At 39.4% G+C, this 19,798-nt stretch overlaps 1 protein-coding gene across 8 annotated transcripts in view; it reads right to left on the reverse strand.

Moving 5' to 3' along the window:
* RARS2 (arginyl-tRNA synthetase 2, mitochondrial) overlaps positions 1-19,798 on the reverse strand; it is a 61,381-nt gene that overhangs the window by 13,230 nt on the left and 28,353 nt on the right. For all 8 annotated transcript variants that reach the window (XM_043510636.1, XM_043510634.1, XM_043510633.1 and 5 more), the window contains 9 exons: positions 17,554-17,712; positions 16,389-16,495; positions 14,965-15,060; positions 13,731-13,791; positions 7,523-7,599; positions 6,830-6,954; positions 2,264-2,331; positions 2,051-2,160; positions 1,079-1,174 (listed from right to left, as the gene is read on the reverse strand). In XM_043510636.1, coding sequence (XP_043366571.1) covers positions 1,079-1,174; positions 2,051-2,160; positions 2,264-2,331; positions 6,830-6,954; positions 7,523-7,599; positions 13,731-13,791; positions 14,965-15,060; positions 16,389-16,495; positions 17,554-17,712 — 899 coding nt within the window. The remainder of the gene's footprint in view (positions 1-1,078; positions 1,175-2,050; positions 2,161-2,263; positions 2,332-6,829; positions 6,955-7,522; positions 7,600-13,730; positions 13,792-14,964; positions 15,061-16,388; positions 16,496-17,553; positions 17,713-19,798) is intronic.

Consider the following 19,798-nt stretch of genomic DNA (forward strand, 5'->3'; position numbering starts at 1 on the left):
AACTGGGAGTGGAGGACGGGGGATGGATCACTTGATGATTGCCTGCTCTGTTCATTCTTCTGAAGCACCTGACACTGAGACAGGAAACTGGGCTAGATGGACCATTGGTCTGACCCAGTATGGCCAATCTTACCTTAAGTGGAGTAAGTTAGCTTCTTCAGGGAAGATGTGCTACCACAAATCTACCATCCCAAGAAATTCACTGGTCTACAAAGATCATCATCTAGGTAAATGATGTTTAACACTGACCAGATCAAAGGCCAAGTATTTTTGTTATATTGTCAAAGGCCACAATCAAAGCAATGAAAATGGGTTTAAGCCGCTAGGAAGTTTGTTCTTGACTGCCTGGGGAGAATGGCATGAAGAGTGGCAGCATGGTGCAGGACATTCAAGCTGGGAGTTCTGGGCTCTATATTCAGCTCTGCCATTGACTTCCTGTGTGGCGTTGGGCAAGTCCTCACACCTTTCTGTGCTTGAGATTTCACACCTATAAATAATGCTTGCTTAGCTTTGTCAGAATGTTGAGAATTATCAATGAAAAGCACTATATACGAACTAAATACTATTATTAGGGATTGGTGTGGGTGTCCTTCATGGCTACTGGAAGTGGGTGGATGTTCCATTCCCTCCTCCTAAGAGCATATCCACACCCCTTTTCCCATGGGATCCAGAGATCCCATCCACCAGGCCTATGTTTATGATGATGATCAATGTTTACATAGCTTATTACATTTACAAAAGAACTGTACTAATCTTTCCTCATTAGCAACTAAGTAACAATTAGTTACAGGCACCCAATATTGTGAACAGTATTAACAATTATTAACAGGCATCCAATTACTCAGATGTATTTTCCCCACATGACCCTTTTTCATTCAGCTTCTGAAATCAACACATTCATTTACATCTAAACATGTATATTGCAAGTATGGGCTTGTGCAGCAGGCCCAGTGATCAACAAGTTATTGCCTAAGATGTTCATTTCTACTCTTCCACTGCCATGTAACTAATAACTTATTCAGCATGCAGGCATCAAACCTTAATGGATCTGCTTCTTGGAACGACAAATAGTAAATACCTGAGAAGATGCTGGAGCACGGAGATGGCCTGTGGATCTTGTAAACAAGCTGTGTTAATGTCAGTTGATTGCCCATCCCTGCATATCTGCTCTAAACTAGAAAACATAAGAGCCCAGTGTGAAAAAACAAACGCTTTTGTAAATTTAAAAAAAACCCAACAACCTTCACCAGCAAAGCTGCATAAGAATTAAAACCAATATGCACTTAAAGGAGAACAAAATTTGAATTTAGATACACTGTTTGCAAGATGTAGATTAGACTAGCTGAGTTAAATCCAAGACAAAAAGCTATTTTACTTGAGCCAGCATTGAATATACACGTCAGTAACTTTAGAGAAAGATCCCCTGAAAGAACATGACAGTTTCAAAGGGCACTGTCAAGTCTGACCTTTTTGGAATTAAAAAAAAAAAAAATCAATTCAGGAGTATGACACAATGCCAATGTCGACAGTCTGACCAAGTGCTTTATTTTCAATCTTGGTATTTCTCCTATGGATTTTTAAAATTCCCTAAGATACAATTTTGGATGATCACAAAAGGACAGAATTAAGACTGAAGTTGGTCACTGCAGCTAGTGAAAGTTCAGTCAAATCACAGTTTAAATACTGTAGCAAGGTGTATTTCGCATATCCAGAAGACTCCAGGCCAGAGTCCTTGGCTATAGCTGAGCATCACTGATCTTGGGGCCACTCTTTGCCATGCCCTAATTTGCACCAGTCATCCCAAGCGGCTGTTACAGCAGCCAGGAATTACTAGGACATAGAGACAGCCTGGCTATGCCCCTTGCCCCAGCCAGAGGGAGAGGGCTTGCAAGTTTCATTTTCCTTGGTTTTTCCATCTGAGGTCTCAACTGAACAGATGAGAGATTCGAATCTTTAGGAAAGGCTTCATCACAAATGTTACTCAGTCACTGGAGTAAAATAGATGTTAATAAAAACAGAAAATTTCTCCACTCTGGAAGGCTCTTCTTACCTGTGGAGTCTGGCATGTGTGTACTGCAGGAATACACCTGTATCTCCCCGACTTTGGAGAACCCGGTCCCAACTAAACTGATAATCGGATGATAAAAGACCCTTGAAATCCTAAAATGATAACAGTTGCTATTCAGCATCATGTAGCTAGTGTTCCCAGTGCCAATTTATAGTCTCTCACAGAAGGAATAATCAGAAGACAGTTTAAACAGACCTGAATTATAAGTGCTGCAAGCCCAATCTTTTCTGCAGTCTCAAGAGGATTTTCCAGTTCTTTAGTTGCTGAACAGATACAAGCAAAAACAGATGATGAAAATTTGCAACAGTGTAATTGGCTCATGGGTAAGAACTACAGCAGCTGGTGGTAAGGCAGATTTGATTAAAATTTATACCAGCAGTAAAACAAATTGTCAGGCTGCAAAGGCCGACAAAGTCCAAATGTAAAACCTTTTACATCTAGGCTGCCTTTCTTTACAAGAACTAGGGGTCACCAAATGAAATTAATAGGCAGCAGGTTTAAAACAAACAAAAGGAAGTATTTCTCCACACAATGCACACACAACCGGTGGAACTCTTTGCCAGAGGATGTTGTGAAGGCTAAGACTATAATAGGGTTCAAAAAAGAATTAGGTAAGTTCATGGAGGATAGGTCCATCAATGGTTATTAGCCAGGATGGGCAGGGATGGTATCCCTAGCCTGTATTTGCAAGAAGCTGGGAATGGGTGACAGGGGATGGATCACTCGATGATTACCTGTTCTGTTCGTTCCCTCTTGGGCACCTAGCATTGGCCACTGTTGGAAGACAGGATACTGGGCTAGATGGACCTTGACTGACCCAGTATGGCCATTATTATGCTCAATATGATTACTAGATTTTAAGGCTAAGGGGATAGTCTAGTCTGACTCACTATGTAACACAGGCCATCGAATTTCACTCTGTAATTCCGGCACCACGTCCATAACTTCTGGTTGAGCTACAGGATATCTTTTAGAAAGACATCCAGAGAGATCTCAAGTAATGGAGAATCTAGCATATTCCTAGGTAAATTGTTCCAATGTGGACCTTATTTCTAGTCTGAATTTGTCTGGCAGCAGCTTCCAACCACTGGATCTTATTACATCTTTGCCTGCTTGATTAAAGAGCCCTCTACTATCAGAAATCTTCTCCCACATGAGTACTTATGGACTGTGATCAAATCCCCACTAAGCCTTCTCTTGGATAAGCTAACTAGACAGAACTTCTTAAATCTCTCACTGTGAGACTAATTTATCTGCCTTGAAACATCACTGATAAATCGGCTAACAATGGATATCTGTTTTCAATGCAGCTGTTGGAAGGACCTTGGTTGGAAAGTTATTTCGTGACTGCTTTCATCAATAATTCCTCAGTGAGCGAGCAGCTCTCTCACCCCTGCAGCAATCCACTTAAAGGACTGTTTTATTCTTATTTCCCCCCAGAGGTGAGAGTACACAGTGCTAGGCTGGGATCATAGCACCCTTCACATATCATTCAGAGACTGCACACATCACCACTGTTTTGGAAGGAATGTTAGCTCCAGGTGCACCAGTCCACATCTTCAGGCTATATATTAAATTGCATTTGGACTCACTAACTTCACCTAAATAGACTCTTGGTCTATTTAAAACATTCCATTTTTAAATTCATATCATATCTGCTTCTATCTAGGTCTCGTCTCCTATTTGCAGGAGGATCCTAGTGCAGTTTCCTATAAGACAAGGCTGTCAAATGCATTCTGCGGAGAGGACCTTTTAATTTCTGGTCTATGGGCTAAGTCTACAAGTCAGAACTGCACACTACTCTCCATCCACAGCTGATCTCCCAGAGGGAGATTTGCACAAAGGACAGAGCGGAGGATAGGATATGCCGTTATGTAAAATCTAAACACGTCTCATAGAAATAAAGAGCAGTGCACATTTAGAATTTATCTCTGCCATTTGCTAGGCTATTTGCACATGCAACTGAGGTAGTGAGAACTGTGCACCTTAATTTTTTGAAAAACTCTGTTTCAAAGTGTCATCCTTGGGTTTCACCGCTAATGCCCCGCTGTGATGAGTGGGAGCGATTCACATCGCTTAGAACTGTTTGCCCGCCTGCTTGCTTAGGAAGATAATGCTGCATTGGTTACACTGTTCATGTTTGGAAGAGTTTTTTTTGCAACTTTAAGGGCAGATGTTTATATTTAAATACGGCAGAATATAAGCCAGTCATAGGGCTTGTTAGCTACCTTAAGTGGGCTAGTTCTAGTGTGTAAGCCAAGTATTTAACACCACCATAAGCAAATTCTCCCTGGCAACATGGTGGAAAGACAACCCTTGCTGTAACTAGAAAACCCACAGGGCCAACTGCTCACAATTACCCCACCATGACACAAAAACAAGCATCTCCAGCCCCACCACTTTCTGAGGCCAGAGAGCAGAGAGATCAATGGCAAGCCCTTTGGCATAGGTGCTAGGAGCTCTGCTGCACAGCTGATCCTGAGTTTGATGCCATGAAGTTACAAGGATGACTCTCACCCACAGTCTGCTGTATTTATAGGAACCTGGTGCACTTAAGCAAATCTTTTTGAAAAACCATCAATTCCCTGGTTCCGTGCTGATGTCCCTTCAGCCTGCCCTCAAAATTAAAATGTATTAAAATCCCACAGTATCAGATAATGATTGAAATTATTACGTATTACTTATTAGCACAATAGGGTTACAGAGTGCTTTACAAAACACAACTTAGGTGCCTGCCACAAGGAGTTCACAATCAAAGTAGGACACATACAATTCAAGGAAGCTGGAGTGGGTAGAAGCAGTCACAGTTGAGGTCAATCAATAATGAAAGGCTATGAAGAAATAATAAGGAGATATTTGAAGGAGAGGGCAGTTTGTTGGATGTTTGTTGCACAGGAAGAGAGGCTGACCCAGCAAGAAAAGATCCAGAGCACAAGTGGGAGCAGGTATTTGGGTGGGTCTGCAAAGGGACCCCCCCTTGGGGAATTCTGTACCACTTGCAATGCAAAATTTGCGCAGAATTAATGTTCTGTGCAGAATTTCATTCTTCCCCACAGAATTGGTGCTGCAGAGCTGCTGACTGCCACTAGGTGCCACTGGACCCAGCGAATATGGCTCCGCAGCTCGCAGTGCGCCTGTGCAGGAGGTGAGGCCGGGTTGTAGTTCCCAGGTTTGCCAGCCCTGCTTGGTCACATAGTGCGGCTGGGCTCCCTCCCTGCACGGCAACTGCCGGAGCCGGTGAGCTGCACCCTGCGGGGAGAAACAGGAGCAACAGCTGGGAGCTGCAGGGAGAGGCTGCTGCTTTCTGGGAAGGGAGACTGAGGATAAGGGAAGGGGTCTGCTGAGGTGGGGGTGCGTGACTCAAGTGACATCCCCACACACACACACACACACTATCAGCAGGTACAGGCCATCTCTGCCCAGTGGGACAGTAACAAAGCTGTGTGGGGCGGAGCCTCTGACTGGGCTCAGGAAGGGAAGGGGGTGCGGGTTTCTGGGCTGGGGAGGTCCCCTTGCAGACCCATCCAAATACCCTCCCCCGAACAGCCCCCAACTGTACCCCTCCTCCAGCTCCCCCTGGCAAAGTCTTCTATTTGGGAACTTGAAATATGGTAACCATATGGGGGCTGGAAAAATGAGAATTGACTAAAAGACTGGGAGGGCATATTATTCCCCTAAATTGTGCCCAGCTGGCATGTGTGACACACCCAGACTGAGGTGCCCGACAAAAGCATAACAAAGAAACAGGAAGTGGGTTGTTGAAGAGGTTTCTTGAACTCTCTACTTCTGGGGGAATCTTTTTTGTTGTCTGTATTGTTACAGACATACTTGCTGACAGGCATTTTGAAATAAATTATCAAAATAATTGAAACTGGTGTGACTATATTGTGTTATTTTGACAAACAAAATATATGGAATATTTAAATACTATGTGCAGAATTTTTAATTTTTGGCACAGAACTCCCCCAGGAGTAAGCAAGGAACGGAGAGAGCATTAAGGAGAGAGGATTCTACTGAAGATAGGGCTTGTGAGAAGGTGTAGAGGGAAAAGAGGATACAAGAATGGAAATGCAAGCAGCACAGAGTTGTGCAGTCTTAACGGCGAGGACAATGAGACACTTAATAGCCCATATCACTATAGGCAAGATTTTCAAAGAAACAAATGGCAGGTAAGTGCCTTTGGAAATGCCATCCCCGGTATCTGAGCACTTCAAACATTAATGAAACACTTCAAACAACCCTGTGAGTTAGGGAACTACTGCCATTTTCTAAGTGAGGAAGAGCAAAATTAAGGGTTGTGGGTAAAACTTTCAGAAGTGCCTGTGTGAGTGAGGAGACTAAGTTCCATTTTCAAAAGTGATTCAGGAGCTTAAGAGCCATTCATTCCCAGCCATTCGTTCTGCTCCCAGCTCAGCCACTAACTTGCTGCATCACGGTAAGATAAAAGCACCTTGCCCATCCATCAAAAGGGGCAATAGCTTCCCTACATTGCAGGATTGGTGTGAGGCAAAGTTCATTCATGTTTTTCAAGCTGTATGGCTTCCTATGCTTCGGGAAAGCTATTTGAGATTCTAGCTATGGAAGGGCAAAGTGTTATTACTACTTTAATTATATCATCACAGATGGTGGAAAGACACAGATCAGAGCCTGTTGCTCTGGGTTACTGGACTTGGGGGAGAGTGATGGGGGGAAGGAGAAAGGGATATTGTAATCTGCATGGGAATATTTCAAGAGAAATGAATAAAACTTGAATCAGCTAACTTTTTGCAGCAGCCATGTTTTGTAACATCCTTGAGCGAGCTTCATTTAAAACATCTTCCAGGAAAACCACCTCTCCTTTTCGTGTCTTCATCCCCTGCACTAGCCCAAAAGACACATGCTGACACCTGCATTGAAAATAGCAGGATCTAAAATCACATTTTAATCAACAGAAATGCCTGCAATGTTTGTTCAGGCAGGGCCCTGAACTAGGATGTAGTAGTAACAGCTCAACAAACATCATTCAACATAGAAAGCTCAACAATGTCATCATTACCTCACTTCAAAAAAACATCTCTCCATGTACACCTTATAATTAGACAGAAAGGACCAGAATTATGATAACCTGGTCATTCATACACTCTCAGGAGACTGGTACTTTCTAGTAGCTGTGTTAGGCTTTAATATAGAAGACTCAGTACAATAAGCTAAGATGAGGCAGGATGTAAAATATTACACTCATAAAAGTATATTAGCTCTTAAGATTATTACTATATGAGCACACAGTGTACAGATACTGAGGTGTAATGTCTTTGACAGGCAACATTTCCTCCTTTCTTGCTTTTATGTACCCCACTGTTCATACCAAGGAGCTTCAAGGGGCCTATTAAAGAATTTCTGATCATTGCTCGTTTTTCCTTTTTAATATGTCCCCATCCCCATAAAAAAGTAGCAATTCTGACACCCCACACCTACCTTTCTGCCCATTGGTAGCCCATGAGCTTCAGTATTTGGAACAACTGTTCAAAGTGAGCGTTTTGACTTTTATCTGTCTTAAGGGAAAAAATGGGTGCATTTTACAAGACATCCCTGAAAGACATAATAGCATAAAATACTTTGACATCAACCCACTCTAGAATCTTACTAATGATAAAACAGTTTATCTTTTTGAAAACAGTTTATTCTATATCATTTTAGTACAGGCCTTTGAATTAATCTGCTTTAAATATCACCTTTGAATTCATATATTTTGTCTAATCTCCCATCAGAAAGGATGCATTCATATCCAGGGCTGAGCCTTGAAGCCCCGGCCATTGGTACTTGATTTACATCATCAATACGAATACCTGGCAGAAACCCATAAGATCCTATAAATGATATACTAGCACTGGCTGAAAAGGTTTCCACACTGAAAGCCACAGGCAGTTCCTTGCTGTGGTCTGAATTCTCTGTCTGCTCAGCACTCCCATCCCCCAGTGTCTCCTGTAAAAAAGGCTCCAGAGTTGATCCTGGCAATTACAGGCCAGTAAGCCTAACTTCAGTATCAGGCAATCTGGTTGAAACCATAGTGAATAACAGAATTATCAGACACAAAGATGAACATGATTTGTTGGGGAACATATCTTTTGTACAAGGAAATCGTGTCTCACAAATCTATTAGAATTATTTGAAGAATCAACAAACATATGAACAAGGGTCATCCAATTGATTTAAGTGTATTTGGACTTTTAGAAAGCCTTTGACAAGCCTCTCTCACCAAAGGCTCTTAAGGAAACTAAGCAGTCACGGGTTAGAGGAAAGGTCCTTTCATGGATCAGTAACTGGTTAAAAAATAGGAAACAAAGGGTTGGAATAAATGATCCACATGTTTTCACAATGGAGAGAAATAAACATCAAGGTTCCCCTGGGATACTGGGATTTTTGCTGTTCAACATATTAATTAATGATCTGAAAAAGGGAGTGAACAATGAAGTGGCAATGTTTGCACATGATAAAAAATTATGCAAGATAGTTAAGTCCAAAGGTAACTGGGCAAACAAAATAGCAGATGAAATTCAACACTGATAAGTGCAAAATAATGCATATTGGAAAAAATAATCCCAACTACACCTACAAAATGATGGGGTCTAAAATAGCTGTTACTACTCAAGAAAGAGATCTTGGAGTTATTTTGGATAGTCCTCTGAAAACATCTGCTCAAGTGCAACAGCAGCAGCAGCAGTCAAAAAAGCTAACAAGTTAGGAACCATTTAGGAAAAAGACAGAAATAAGAAAACATCATAATGCCATTATATAAATCCATGGCGCACACGCATCTTGAATAGTGTATGCAGTTCTGGTCACCCCATCTCAAAAAAGATATGTTAGAACTGGAAAAGATACAGGGAAGGACAACAAAAATGATTTAAGGGTACAGAAGAGCTTCTATATGAGGAAATATTAAAAAGACTGGGACTGTTCATCTTAGAAAAGAGACGACAAAAGGGGATATGACAGAGGTCTATAAAATCAAGAATGGTGCAGAAAAAAGTCAAGAAGGAAGTGTTATTTATCCTTTCACATAATTTCATGTGGTGACTCCTGGTTTGTGTGTTAATAGGCAGCAAGCTTAAAACATACATAAACAAGTACTTCTTCACACAACACAGAGTCAACCTGTGGAACTTATTGCCAGGGGATGATGTGAAGGCCAACAGTATAACTGGGTTCCGCATATAACTAGATAAGTTCATGGAGGATAGATCCCTCAATGGCTATTAGCCAAGATGGTCAGAGGTGCAACCCCATGCTCTGACTGTCCCTAAGCCTCTGAATGCCAGAAGCTAGAACTGGATCATTTGAAATTACCCTGTTCTGTTTGTTCCCTCTGAAGCATCTGACACTGGTGATTGCCAGAAGACAGGATACTGGGCTACATGAACTCTTAGTCTCACCCAGCATGGTCATTCTTATGATCTTATGTGATATTTCAGCACTTCTGGGGCACTGGGCCAGAGACAAATTATGTATTTTAAACACACATGCTGTATAATCATAGAGTCATAGGAATATAGTGCTGGAAGGAGGACATCTAATCAATTCCCCATGCTGAGTCAGGATCAAGCATGCACAGACCATACCTGACAGGTATCTGTTTAATTTGTTCTTAAAAACCTCCAACAACAGGGATTCCACAAACTCCCTTGGAAGCCTATTTCAGTACTTAACTATCCTCATAGTTAGAAAGTTCAGTGAACATGGAAAAAAAATGAATCACTGTCCTTTTCAGAACAGCCCTTAATGCCCTTATCATATTTGAAGACAGTTATCAGGTCTCCCCTTAGCCTTCTTTTCTCAAGACTAAACATGCCCAGTTTTTTTAACCTTTCCTCATAGGTCAGGTTTTCTAAACCTTCTATTACTTTTGTTGCTCTCTTCTGTTTATCAACATCTGTCCTAAAATGTAGTGCCCAAAACTGGACACAGTACTCCAGCGGAGGCCTCACCAGTGCCAAGTAGAACAGAACAATTATCTCCCATGTCTTACATACAAGACTCCTGTTAATATACGCCAGAATATTAGCCTTTTTCATAACTGTATCATATTCAATTGGTGATCCACTGTAACCCCCACATCCTTTTCAGGAGTTCTACTGCCACGCCAGTTAGTCCCTACTACTGCCTCGTTATAGTTAGTTTGTAATTGTGCATTTGATTTTTTTCCTTAATAACAGATAATGCTCATCTCTCAAATATTACTATTTTAAATTAAATATATATTTGCTGCTCTCCTCATCTTTCAGTTCATCTCTCCTGTGACTGTTACAGACTACTCATTGGAATTAGCCTTTCTCTGTACTCAACAACAGGTTTGCTACAGGCATCATGGGATGCAGGTCCCCTCATCTAGTTAAGAGGGCAGGATTCATCACCACTCCTTCATTCTAGTTTGCTCCTGAACTACAGCCTCCCAGGACATATTTGACAGACTGCAAGAACTGAATGATTTTTGTTCTCCTTTATTTTTTTCCAAGCCCAGGCCAGGAATTTCCAGAGCTAGCACTGAGCTCATATTCTACTCCTGACACTACCACACACCAGTCGTGCAGCTTTCTCAGCTCCTGCCAGCAGGTGAAGTATTGAAATATCCAAGAATCCTGGTCTCCGAGGTATGATTCTCCTATATTTAAATCTATGCTGTTTCACTATATGAATAGAGTAGACAAGCAGCAAGGAGGAATGATGCTGTTTACTCACAAACTAAGACTATGAACTTGCAAAGATTTACCCACTGACTTTACTGGAACTATTCACAGAACATATAGTGCAGCACACCTATAGATATTTGCAGGATTGAGGCCTAAAACAACATTGGTTGACCTAATTTTACAAGCATCATTTTGGACAGTGCCCTTTAATCAGGATGTAAATTCATGAATAATGTATAAAATTACAGTTTTTATAGTAGTCTCAAGTAGATTAAAATGTTTAGACTAGTATAAAAATTCCAACCAAAAACTATGTTAAAACACAGTTACAGTTGAGAATACATAACAGTAACTTAGGGTAAACTACACTAACAAGCATTTGGTAACTATTCCAAAATCAAAAGTTCAAAACCCAGAAATTCACAACTAACATTTAACCAAAAAAAATTAATAACCCCAAACTGGCTAAAAGATATGGAAATGCATAGTTAGGGCACCAAATAACTAACTCTGCCTTCTAGTGACATCATGGGGTGAGGGTGGAGGGGGATTAAACAGATTTTTAAAAGACTCATTTAATATAATCTGGGTCCACAGATACTAAATTTGCTGTACAAAATTAAGGTTTCTGCTGAAGGGGAGACTTCCAGTTATGAAGAATAACAGTGAAAAATGACCATTAATCTTTAAAAAAATATATTGAAATGTAGCCTATGGAGTGAGTTTTAACTATATGGGAAATTTGAAATCTGACAGGGGAAGATACGCTGCATTTTTCACATATAACAAAGATGTTCAATCCCTGCTTTAAGTACAATACTGAACTACAGTGAACATTAACTTGGCATCCTTACCAACACCTCCATAATAAACCTTGAGTATTTTATACCTTTTTGGATGTCATGCTTTTACACTCTCACAGGCCCTTATGAAATAAATGGTAGGATAAACAATTGTTATGAATGGATTTATATAGTAATTTACAGAATTACCAGCAATAAACTGGTTTGATTTTCTTTAAAAAAAAAAACCTTTATAATCTCATGAAATAAGACTTAGAGACCTCTGAGTAAATTTCAACTAGCTTTTAAACACTGGGACTCAAAATATATTTGTATATAATAATTGAATATCACCAAACATAGACTAAAAATCATCAGTACTCTAGGTTAGGTTCATAGAAGTCTAACCTCAGATAACCTATAGTCAAATCCAGCTTGGGACACATGAGGCAGTAAGTTTGATGGACATTACAAAATACTATCATGCAGTTTGGTACAATTCAGTGAGATTGGAAGTGCTACTCATGAGAGATTTGGGACCAGTCAGGTCACTGGCAGAGGTGTATGGGGATGATGGGACAAGGCCTACCTGCAGTTTGCCTGACAATAGCTATTAATCACTTATTTTTATGAGCACCAATTTCAGCAACAACAAGAGAAAGAAGTGGAAGTATTATTTGTAGTATCGAAAACCCTTAGTAATTCATGCATTTGTTGTTATAGAAGAGTACAGATGAGAGATGGACTAGGTGATCTGGCAGGTGATTTCCATTTCTAACTTCTCTGAGACACTGTAATTTCAATGGCCACACTCTCAGGTTTCAGCTTTTGTTGCAAGTACATAAGGATTAGGCCAGGGAGAAGAAGAAAGTTAGACATAAGGACTGAACAATTACTAAAAGTTGAGGTGACTGGCCACTAATATCCTTAGGCTGCTGCTCTTTCTCGGGCTACATTAGGGAACTGATTCTGCACTGGTCCATCTCATTATCATCGATTTCAGCTTTCATTCTCTTTTGTTGCAAAGTGTTTCGTTATTTCCACTTTGTTGCTTTCTTGTAACTCATGGCAATCACAGGAGCAAACACAGATGAGCAACTGCATGCACCAGCTACTGCTACATCAGTAACAACGTCCATAACTTCTGGAGCATTGCTTCTCTGTTGTTATGCAGCTCCTTGGTGAAAAGGAATGCAGCATGTTGCTATTGGTGGAAAACGCATTATTCCGATGTCACAAGAGGGGAAGAAAAGCTAATGGAAACTTCTTGGAGCCAGAAAATGAAGAGCTAAAAAGGTCTGGGGTTTTGGTTCTACATTTACTGGCTCCAATGATTTTTCCAAAGGCATTGTATTATGTAACATTATACTGGCTAATGAAAGCATGATACCAAGCATTTTGTATAGACATCTCCAGACACATCATAAGGAGCACGCCAAAAAAACCTGTAGATTTGCTTCCCAGAGGACATTAACTGACTCCATATACTAAAAAGTGGTTTTCAAAAGGTTACCTCTATCTCTGAAAAAACCTTAACGGCATCATATGCTGTATCTTTAGAATGCTAAAGCTAAGAAGTTTTACACACAGACAAGGAGCTAATCCTACTATCCATTACTGATATTGCTGAAGTCATGTTAAAAATCCAGGAGACAGTTAAAATGCTCCCTGTCTGCAACTGGATTGCCCAAATGGATTAAATGGCTCTTGATGTGCAATTTCAAGTGTATCAACAATAGAGCAACTGATGTCTTGTAAACAAGCTATAAAATTCACATTTGTGACAATATATTGGGACTTTAATTTAAACTTCTCTGTAAATGGATTTTAGAACATGACTTTAATAGCATATTTTATATCCTTTTATACACAAACAATTATAAGAATCAACTTTTAACTTGATTCAATATTTAACAACAATATTTATCTGGAAAATGATCTGTTGATTGAGTAAAAGCTATTTTTGAGCAAATTACAAGTACATTTTAAAATGGAGAGTCCCACATGATTTTTTAGCCATTTTGTGGGTCATGAACCAAAAAAGAATTGAGAACCATTGTGTGACATTGTGGAATAGCTGCTGTGCAGTGAGGCCCACTAAGTGTCTATTGTGATGCCAATTATCATGTGCCACAGTCACACTGGGAGCAAGAGAGGTCCTGCATTAATAAGAGAGTTAAATTCAAAGTGTTGTGTGCATCTACAAGTACTTACCACATAAATCATAGTATCACAGTTATATTTCATCATTCGGTCTATAGCAGCAGCAAGATCTCTAGAAGAGATAAATGAGAAACTCTCAATCAAACTAAATACACCTCATTATTTAGAATGGGTTGCCTGCTGGGAAAATTCTCTACCATTGTGGAAAGAAAGGTTTTGTAAAAATGAACAAGTGCATTATGGAGGGTTTTCACCTTGTACTGAAGCCACTACCAGAGAGAGGATACAAGGTTAAATGGACCAATGTATACTTCATGCAAAAGAGTGAGCATCTGGTCTTTGTTCATTACATATTTTTAGAATTCAGTGTTGTTGTTTTTTAAACCCATTGATTATGGTCAGAAAAACAAGTAGGAAAAATGACTTCTTGCACAGTACAAATCTGGTCTGTGTCCCTGCTGGGACAGTGAAATGGTCAAACAACTGGGGGAATCCTGTGAGCAAAGAAGATAGAACCTTCAGAGGACCAGGACATAGACTATGGAGCTCAATCCTGCAAGAGATAAGAATGACCTCTAACCACAGTCTCAGAACTGAATGCAGAGCACCTCTTCAATGCAGCTTTTCTCAAGAAGTTCTTTACACACACACACACACACACACACACACACACACCCATTCCGAACACTAAAAAAAGTTTGATTTTTGTCAGCCTGTGGTATGAACTAAAGTGACTGTTATTATTTCTATTTTAAAATACTTTGGAAGGATTCAAATACTATGATGATGGGGCCAGAAGGATGGTGGTAACAATTGACGTAGCAGGCTATCAGCACTGCAGAGCCAATAAAGATGTGGAAGAGAAAACTATGCTAATCTACATCACGCTTCAAGAATAAGATTGCTAGTCAAGTTCTTCTAAAATCTTTGTTGTGGTAAACTATTTGTTTAGCAAAAAGAATATAGCTTTGTTTTCAGGATATTTATATAGTTGGTAGCTAGAACCAAAAAAATGACTTATGAATAGAGTAGATTTCCTATTGGACTCAGAGAATAAATCTAGAAAAACAAGGCTTCATTTTTTAAAGTAACTACCTATCTCTCCATAGTTATATTGTCACTGTAACCCTCAGTTATTCAGATTATTTTGACTGGTAAGTATCTTGTAGTGTTCCTATAACAAAAAGCTTCCAGTGTTTAAATCCCTAAAAGAGACTACTACTGTAAATTACACAAGAGTTTACCACTGAATTAAATCCAAAGTGTAGCATAGACAGACACTTGCCTTGTTATATAAAGAGATGTCCCATCACTACGCATTACAGTGGAACACAATGAGAGGTCTCTTTTTTCAGAAAGATCCACTACTCTTGTTCCTTTGCTGAAAATGAAAAACAAACAAAAGAAACCTCAACCACACAACATCATTTGAAATAATTGCAAACCAGAATTGAAATACAGAATCCAGGAAAAAGAATCAGATGACATATACATTAAAAAAATAAATAAATAAAAATCTTTCCTCGTGCTGCCCGCTATTCTTGGAACAGTCTCATTCCTCTTGTGCACAGAGGATCTTCCCTCTACTCCTTCACATCTCCTTTGCATTAATAGGAGCATTGCCAGCAGATTGAGGGAAGTGATTATTCCCCTCTGTTAGGCACTGATGAGGCAACATCTGGAGTACTGTATCCAGTTTTGGGCCCCCCACTACAGAAAGAATGTGGACAAATTGGAGAGTCAAGCAGAGGACAACAAAAATGATTATGGGGCTCGGGCACATGACTTACGAGGAGAGGCTGAGGGAACTGGGCTTATTTAGTCTGCAGGAGAGAAGAGTGAGGGGGGATTTGATAGCAGCCTTCAACTGCTATCAAGGGGGGTTCCAAAGAGGATGGACCTCGGCTGTTCTCAGCAGTGGCAGGTGACAGAACAAGGAGCAATGGTCTCAAGTTGCAGTGGAGGAGGTCTACGTTGGATATTAGGAAAAACTATTTCACTAGGAGGGTGGTGAAGCACTGGAATAGGTTGCCTAGGGAGGTGGTGGAATCTCCATCCTTAGAGATTTTTCAGACCCGGCTTGACAAAGTCCTGCTGGGATGATTTAGTTGGCGTTGGTCCTGCTTCAAGCAGGGGGTTGGACTAGATGACCTCCTGAGGTGTCTTCCAACCGAAATCTTCTATGATCGCTCTTTCGTAACCACTTCTTTCACCTTTCCTTCCACTGCCGATATCAGAAAATTGTCTGCTCTCACTCTTGTGGCTCATCTTTTATGAGTGTTGTTTCCACACAAGTTAAGATGATCAATACCTCAGGGCAGGGACACATCTAACTCAATTTATTAAGTACCATGTACACTATGGTGCTATATAACTAATAAACAGCATAACAGGTCATTAAGTAATTAGTCTGGAAGACCATTTTCCCCAATATGAAAGACTTTTACTGTGTCCAGTTTTAGCTGCAACTCCACTGCTTCTACATTAGCTAGAAGGAAGAGGAAGATTAGGTTCTTCCACATGATATTATACTGAAAGTACTTGTATAAGGGAAAAAACCCCACAACTATTGAGCAGTATACTTTTTATATATATATATATATATATATATATATATCTCCACCACACCTTTTATATATGAAATATGACAATAGCAAAGAGTTAAAAAAATCATAACTGTTATAATGAAAACAAAATAACCTTTCATACATTGTTTTCTGAAGAAGTCCTTTAGCGTCCAACATCTTTAGAACTTCCTGGGACTTCTCTTGATAAAATGATTCTCCAGAATATTCATCAAAATGCACACCTAGACGCTGAAAGTTTCCAGGAACAGAAAGGAAAACACTGTTAGGGAGAGACTTACACTTTCTTCAAGTCTTTACATTTGCTATAAGTCAGATGATGGGTCTGTGCTGTAGGCCATCCAGATGGGAAGAGTGACGATGGATTTTTATCAAGAACAGCTAGTATTTGTTGTCAAAAGGAAGGAATGCTGGGTTTTAATTTAATCTCTGGTTCATTACATTTTTGTTTTGGGGTGAGGAACAGCTGCTATTTTATTTTAGTTCACAGCAAAGGCACTTGCCTAGAGCCTGGGATAGGTTCTCTCATAAATATTTATTATAAATGAAAATAAAATACAAGTTTCTCCCACAAAATAATGGCAACTGGTTTTAATTAAGTGTCAGTGTGTGAAAGAGGACTTCACTTTAACTGCACTCTATCTGAAGACAGCTTTTGTACTGATTACTGTAACTTCCAGTTATTGTAATTTCTCATGATCAACTGATTCTGCAATGTTTGCTGTTCTGTATAATAAAGTTAGATTAATCTAAGCTAAAACAAGCAATTTACCAATTACATTTATGACACGGAACCTTCTAATTTAGTGGGTTGGAATTTATTAAAGATGTATTACATAGGCATAAATTTGCTTTGTCACTCAGCACTCTTTTCTTGGATTCTGTGAATCTGAGAACGGAAAGTCGAATGTCTAGTTATATGGATTTCACGAAACAAATCTGTCTAAGATCTTCACAACTAAGATTTACTATGCTCTGCCTAGATATTAAATAAACCATGGCACTTTTGGTAAGAGAAAGGTGTTTGCCCCAGCATATTTGGAAAGGTTTTCCCTTTCCCTAGTCTTGTAAAGCATACTGTAAAAAGGTGAAATGGTTGAGCTCCTGATGGTTCCTTCCACTCCAGGGGTGACTGAATTTCAGCAGAGTACGTATTTAGTTTGTGATGAGCTGAGGGAGTTTCAGGGATGAAAAAGTGCTATGCAGATATCAGTTATTGGTGTGATGGAACTGTGGACGAAAGGAGACTATCCTAGCACTGCATAGAGATAACAGCTGATGGTTTGCACCTTGTAAATCCGGACATACTCTTCAATACTGAAGTCTCTAAAATGTTGCCACATTGATAGTATTTGCTCATCACGTGCCTCCAATTTTCTAAAGAAATCCTGTGCCAGCTTCCTTATGTTTTCATCTTCTGCTGCTGCTTTGTTAACCTGTACGTATACCTAAAATACAATGGCATGGAAAATGTACAATAAATACAATCTTTCCTTCAAAGAAAAATAAAAGTCGAAAACACAGGAAGGTCTACAAGAACAGCACAGGAGAGTGAGATTAGGAACACACAGCTTATTTTTAATGGTTAGAATATTGGCCAGACTGCACAGTTTAGACTCAGCTGTGGGAACTATTGGTTTTTCCCAAAATCCAGATTGTAATCCCACAACTGCTACTTCTGTTGCTCTTTCTTCTGATACTGCTTCTGGTACTATCCCAACCTTGAAGCACCCAAAGCAACAGAATATGGAAGAATTCATTTGTATGTAAAGAAATCAATGACAGAGTCTTAAACCAGGATGCATTTCAGGTTGTAGATCACATCATTGGCACACGTCAATTCAACCCCAAAGGAAAAGCTTGGCATGCTGTTTAATTTTGAGGGAGCCCATATGTTAATTTGCTAGAAGTGTTTGTTGTATTCAACATTGCTAGCGTATATAGACATTGGCTCCTCTGGTTGGATACTGTATTCCTTTAGTTGTTAAAGGCCAGAAATAAATTCAGTTCAGAGTGATTTTTTTTTTTTTGCATTTAGCATTTAGAAAACAAGAGGCAAAGTTCTGAAAGCAAAATTATAAAAAACGCCCTTTAAAAATACATTTACCATAACCATTAATTTTATATTTTGACCCATACAGGTCAGCATTGATGGAATACTGTCCCACTTTGACAGGTTTTATAAATTAACCCTGCTAGGCCATTGAATTATTGCAACATTAGTGAGACACTAACTCTCCAATTTATGAGAGTCCTGTTTGACTAATTCCATGAGTTTAGCCAAAATATCTTGCTGTAGTGGTCTCAGCCTGTAAAAAATGCTCTCATCAACTAAACATTCTTGAACTTTTCCCCTTTCCTGTATGGGTTTTGAATTTCAGAGATACTGAATTAACCAGACAGTATTACCAACAAGTCTCAAATTTGAGAGCAGATTAAGATTTCCACAACCTAGCCACAGACAATGGAATTTAACCTCGGAGAAGATTTAACCCTTTCTACGAAAAGACAGGTTTCAGAGTAGCAGCCGTGTTAGTCTGTATTCGCAAAAAGAAAAGGAGTACTTGTGGCACCTTAGAGACTAACAAATTTATTAGAGCATAAGCTTTCGTGAGCTACAGCTCACTTCATCAAATGCATCCGATGAAGTGAGCTGTAGCTCACGAAAGCTTATGCTCTAATAAATTTGTTAGTCTCTAAGGTGCCACAAGTACTCCTTTTCTTTTTATGAAAAGACAGTAACTGAACACATTCAGTTTTTCCCTCCTTGCTGATGATTTTATAAAGCAAACAATAACTGCAGCTATGAATGGCTAACCACATCTGATGCCCAACTATAATTTAAGGTACAACTATGACTAGAGGGGATTCTCACTTATACGCTTAATTACACAAAAATCTTCCCAATGTGTTTTTCCTTTTAAATAACAGCAGGGAAAACCAGTCCAATGTATCATATATAGCATTTCAATACATATCAGAAAGGCACCACAATACAATATAAACCTGCATCAATAGCGGATATAAATCAGAGGCATAGTTAAACAGTTACAGCAGTCAAAGATTGTGGGTATTTGTGAAATTGTGTTTTGGTTTAATAAAAAACCTACTTCATTAGAAATCACCACACCTGCACTGAATGTTTCTCTCTGTGAATGCTGAAGGTGATTTGGGGCTATCTCACCATAAGCCTAAATATTTAATTCATTAATCAAATCAAGGAAAAGAATGAGCAAGCAAAGATATCTTAATGTTACAATGCCTATCTTATGCCAGATTCAAATAGCCTAATTTTGAATAATAAAACTCAATTGTATATAAGAAACCTCATTGCCTAGTGTGTAAATCCTACAGGGTATCAGTACAAACCACATACCAAATTATTTAGAAACTTGCAAAGAAAGAAAAAGTGCCACCATTTCTGTTGATTGAGAGAAATTCAGACTAAATAGTAAAGATCATGGAAGCATTATGTTCTAGACTAGGTTGTCTCCTAATGGCTGGACTTTGAAGTTAATCCTTCAACTCCTATAA

Source organism: Dermochelys coriacea, chromosome 3 (assembly GCF_009764565.3).
Source record: "Dermochelys coriacea isolate rDerCor1 chromosome 3, rDerCor1.pri.v4, whole genome shotgun sequence".
NCBI classification, from domain to species: Eukaryota; Metazoa; Chordata; order Testudines; family Dermochelyidae; genus Dermochelys; species Dermochelys coriacea.